This window comes from Tenrec ecaudatus, chromosome 3 (genome assembly GCF_050624435.1).
Source record: "Tenrec ecaudatus isolate mTenEca1 chromosome 3, mTenEca1.hap1, whole genome shotgun sequence".
In the NCBI taxonomy this organism is placed as follows: domain Eukaryota; kingdom Metazoa; phylum Chordata; class Mammalia; order Afrosoricida; family Tenrecidae; genus Tenrec; species Tenrec ecaudatus.
Window position 1 is genome coordinate 220503004 of NC_134532.1, and position 4223 is coordinate 220507226.

Below are 4223 nucleotides of genomic sequence, written 5' to 3' on the forward strand. Positions count from 1 at the left end.
AGCTAAACTGTATGGAGTCTGTGATTTAGAAGGGCCACCTTGTAAAACAACCAAAAAGAAAGTCTATTGTATTTGAAAGAGATCTGTTAAGCCTTCTGTTGCCAGCATAGAAGAGGGCAACGTTATTTTGTCAGCCAGTTAGAATAACTATACATTTTGAGGAAAAAATGCAGCATGCTGCTAGACCAGGTTTATTTTCCACAGCAGCCTTCCCAAGAGGTGTCTCAAGCCCTTCTTCTGTAGCTCACTTCTAAACCATATGAGCAAGTGCTGATTTTCAAAGTAAAAATGTGTAAGGCCCCTTTGAGAATAACTTTTGCGATAAACTTTAAAATGTTTATTAATGATACGCCAAACACTGGCAATCATATATATAGGCATGTTTGCTATGTACAAATGCGAGAGAGCAAGGTCTTATTTTCAAGTACAACTTCAGAATTAGTTGCAATAAACAAGTATCTCTTCTCAGAAACTGTATGTTCCTTTAGTTTACAATCCAAGACATGAAAAATTCAATATAATGTTAAGTAACTTTACCACCTGCCTTGAAAAAATCTATAGGAAAGTAGGGAATTATCAGGATGGAACAATAGCAAGGCTTTGATGGTTCAGTTGCTAAGACTTTATTGTATAAATAGCTTGACCTTGAAAAGTTCTAGACACTGTAAAAATCCACAAAACGTACAATTCTGGCAGAGTTCACTAATTTTGCTTCTCAGATCTCCCATCAAGCAGCTCTCTGGTTCGAAAAGGAAGACGTAGAGGATCTTAATTATCCAGGAAATCCTGAGGACACGAGAAATGGTGTTGGTGGGTGTGTTTGGGGGTGGGGGGGTTTCACAGCTCCCACACCGCGACACTGTGTTTGTGTATCGGAAGTGGCATTTGCTGACGCTCAGATCTGAGGTCCCTCGCTGCAACATGGAAAGTGGTCCTCCGTCCGGAAGAGGACCGGCGGCTGGTAGCTGCTGCTGGGCGCAGGCCTGGGCGACGACGCCTTGCTAAAGAGCGCGGGTACACTGATGGAGTGTAGGAGCTTCCTGAAGGTGCTGGGGAAGGCGCCCAGGTCGGACTCAGCCCTGGCCACCTGCTCCTCCATCCTGGCCACACTGCCTGCCACCATCCTCACGAAGGCCTCGAGCCGGTCGATGCGACTGTAGATGCGCCTCATCTCAGCGGCCTTGGCGTGAATGCGCGGCACGCCCTCGCTCACCACGTGCGAGGAGTCGCCTCGGATCATGTCCAGCATGCCTACGAACTCGTCCACGCGCGCCAGGAGCTCCTCCAGGCCCGCGTCCAGGGCCTCTACGTCGGCGCGGGCCGCGGGCAGCAGGCGGGCGGCGTAGCCGGCGGCGGCGCGGCGAAGCAGGGAAGAGTCGCGGCTCGGCGAGCGGTCCTCGGGGCCGTCATCCTCCCACGGCCCCGAGGCGCTGCTGTGGCTCTGAGACACGTGGCCGCTGTCGCCGCTTGAGAAGGCGCCTGGGGGCTCGGGCTCCTCCGCCGACCCTTCCCGCGGCGGCCCGAGGCCAGAGGGGCGAGCATCCATGGCGGCGGCGGGGTTCGCGCAGCTCCGCTTCCGGTCTCCGGCGCGCTCACGCTTGCGCTCTCCGTGCGCGCCGCCCTGCTTCCGGTCTCCGGCGCGCTCACGCTCACGCGTGCGCACCACCGTTCCAATGAAGCAGCGCCTGCGGGAACGCCGGCCACTGTCACTGGGTCATGTGGGATCAGAACGATAGGAACCTGCCCCAAGAAGCCATCTGGGCAGGAACGAGATCGCCTCTTCTGCTTCACAAAGTCTATCTGTGGAGGGCCGCGCAGAGCAAGGTGTGGCGGCGCGCGCCCCAGCCTCATTATGTGCGCGTGCCCGCCCTTGTCTTAGCGCAAGAGGCGTGACCGTCATAAAGGGCCCCCACCGCGTCTCGAAAGGCGTCCAACACGCCGGGCGCTGCTGGGCGGCGGAGGCTGTCTGCCTCCTGGATGTACCCTGGACGCCTGTGAGTGAGGGGCGGTGCTACCTTACAGCCCCAGGCACCTAGCCGCCCTCAGAGCACGCAAGGAAGGCTCGTTGGCCCCTAGACACGGCGGAGGTGTTGGCCTGTGGAGGACTTCCAGCAAAGGCTGGCCGATAAAACAGCCAGAGGGACAGCCCTCGGTCCAGTCTCACTGGCGCCCATCCTCCCAGCGGTGACTTCTCCTACCCCTCAGCTGTCCAGGCCATACAGAAGAGGAAGGAGAGAAGAATTGCTTCAGGGGATCCGAGAAGGGCCCCTCTGCATGGTGGATATGACCAGATGGGCCAGTCCCTTATAGTGTGCCCTACAGCATAGTCTCTTGCAGAACCAGCATTCAGTTACACATCTGGGAGAGATGAAGGCTCTTTAATCGCCTTGCCTTGCCATCCCTAATCTCTCTGACCTGCCACGAGATGTCCCTAGGTGCTGAGTGTGTGCCCGCCGGAATGCCAAGAAAGGAAAAACGTTGCTGGTCTTGGGGAAAGGGGGCTGACCCCAAGAGAAAGGTGGGAGGTTGATTTCATGGAGGTAAGCCCTCTGGCTCAGGGGAATCAGTATCTTTTGGGTTTTGTAGACACCTTCTCAGGATGGACAGAGACTGCCCTAGTGGTTGCAAAGAAATTGTTACATGAAATTATCTCTAGGTAATCATACCTGTTGGATCAGATCATGGCCCTAACTTTGTGGCTCAAATTTCCCAGGTGTTGGCCTAGTAATAAAATGGAATTTGCATTGTGCTTACAGACCTCAGCGCTCCGGTCAGGTTGAAAGTAGGACTAGAACTCTAAAGACCACCTTAACAAAGCTTGTCCTAGAAACTTGGGGAAAATGGCCTGACTTATGGCCATTGGCTCTTTTGTGGGCAAGATGCACCCGTACCAGAAAGGCTTCACTCCCTATGAAATTATGGTTGGGACACCTCCACCTCTTTTACCCCGTGTATGGGACCAGAAGCTGGCAGAAATCCAAAAATCATTCACTTTAAAAATATTTGTAGTCTCCAACAGGTTCAGCAAGCCATCCCGACCTGCATACGTGAGCATTTCATTACCTTCCTCCCTTTCCACCATTCTCAATGTTCGGGAGATCTTGTGTATATTAAGAAGCACTGGGCAAAAAGAAGGACTCACCCCCAGTTGGCACAGACCATTAACAGACCATTCTAACTACCCTGGCAGCCCTCAGAGTAGCCAGAGTACCCGCCTGGATTCATCACTCAAAGGCAGCCCCTGGAAGATGGGAAGAAACCAAGCAGGATCTGTCTCAGTCTCTCAGGCTGAAGCTTTCACATACGTCACCTTAGTATTCTCAGGTCTGGAAGCAGGAGGAGGATTTCCTATAACTTGCTGAAATCCCAGTACTATTAAAAAAATTTAATTGCCCAGAGGGGCTAGTTAATGTACCTGCACTCTTCCTGCCATCTGGAGCAAACTCCAAAGTAACAAATTATTATGGAATGGCTGGAGAGCACAAGGCTGGGACAGTCAAGACGAAGTTCAGGGAGTTCCAGAATTTGTTGCCCACTTAAATCAATGATTTGATTCCCTAAAATGAAAACGGGAATTGAAATGCCCGAATGCTTCATAACTAACCAACTGAACTTAGCCTGTAATTTTTGCTTATGCTTGATTGAGTCAAACATCTCTGGTCACAGTGATCGGCTTTGAAATGTACAATGGCTAGGAATTCCTCACCCTGAGGCCGGCAACCTTTGGAAATGCCCCAAAGCCTGTCTACCTGGAGTAAGTGAGTGTGTCAGTGATTGATCATTACTCCCGGTGCTTTATAAACTGAGTGTTAAGCTGTGCTCACGACTCAGGGACTTGAGCGCACTAGCTGACTCCCGGGCACCTGCTTTGAAGAAAGCTTCTCGTTTATTTGTTGTGGCTTTGACTCTCAAAAACCAGGTACAGCAATTTATGAGATTGGGGCCTACCTGCTGCTCCGGTCCACGCCATGGGAGATGGACAACGTGCTGCTTCTGATCAAGACACAGGTGGAGCGTTGCTGAAGAGCTTCGAGGGGAAGGCCCAGGAGACAGCCAAGATGGCCGAGATGCTGGTGGAGCTGGTGTGCAGGACAGAGCAGAGGAGTTGGTGTGGAGTGGCCGGGTTTAAGAAGCTGGGCAGTGGGACAGCAACTGAATTTCACTGTGGTTACTTAAGGGGAAAGCCCAAGAAAGAGAAAATCCTTCACATCTTTAACCTTTTC

The 4223-nt window shown here is 52.3% G+C and overlaps 1 protein-coding gene across 1 annotated transcript; it reads right to left on the minus strand.

Annotated features, from left to right (window-relative positions):
* Positions 1 to 607: 607 nt before the first annotated feature.
* On the minus strand, positions 608 to 1574 carry BLOC1S4 (biogenesis of lysosomal organelles complex 1 subunit 4). The gene has a single exon (XM_075545047.1). The coding sequence runs from the start codon at positions 1544 to 1546 to the stop codon at positions 896 to 898; it is 651 nt and encodes a 216-aa protein (XP_075401162.1). The 5' UTR covers positions 1547 to 1574; the 3' UTR covers positions 608 to 895.
* Between the last annotated feature and the right edge of the window lie 2649 nt (positions 1575 to 4223).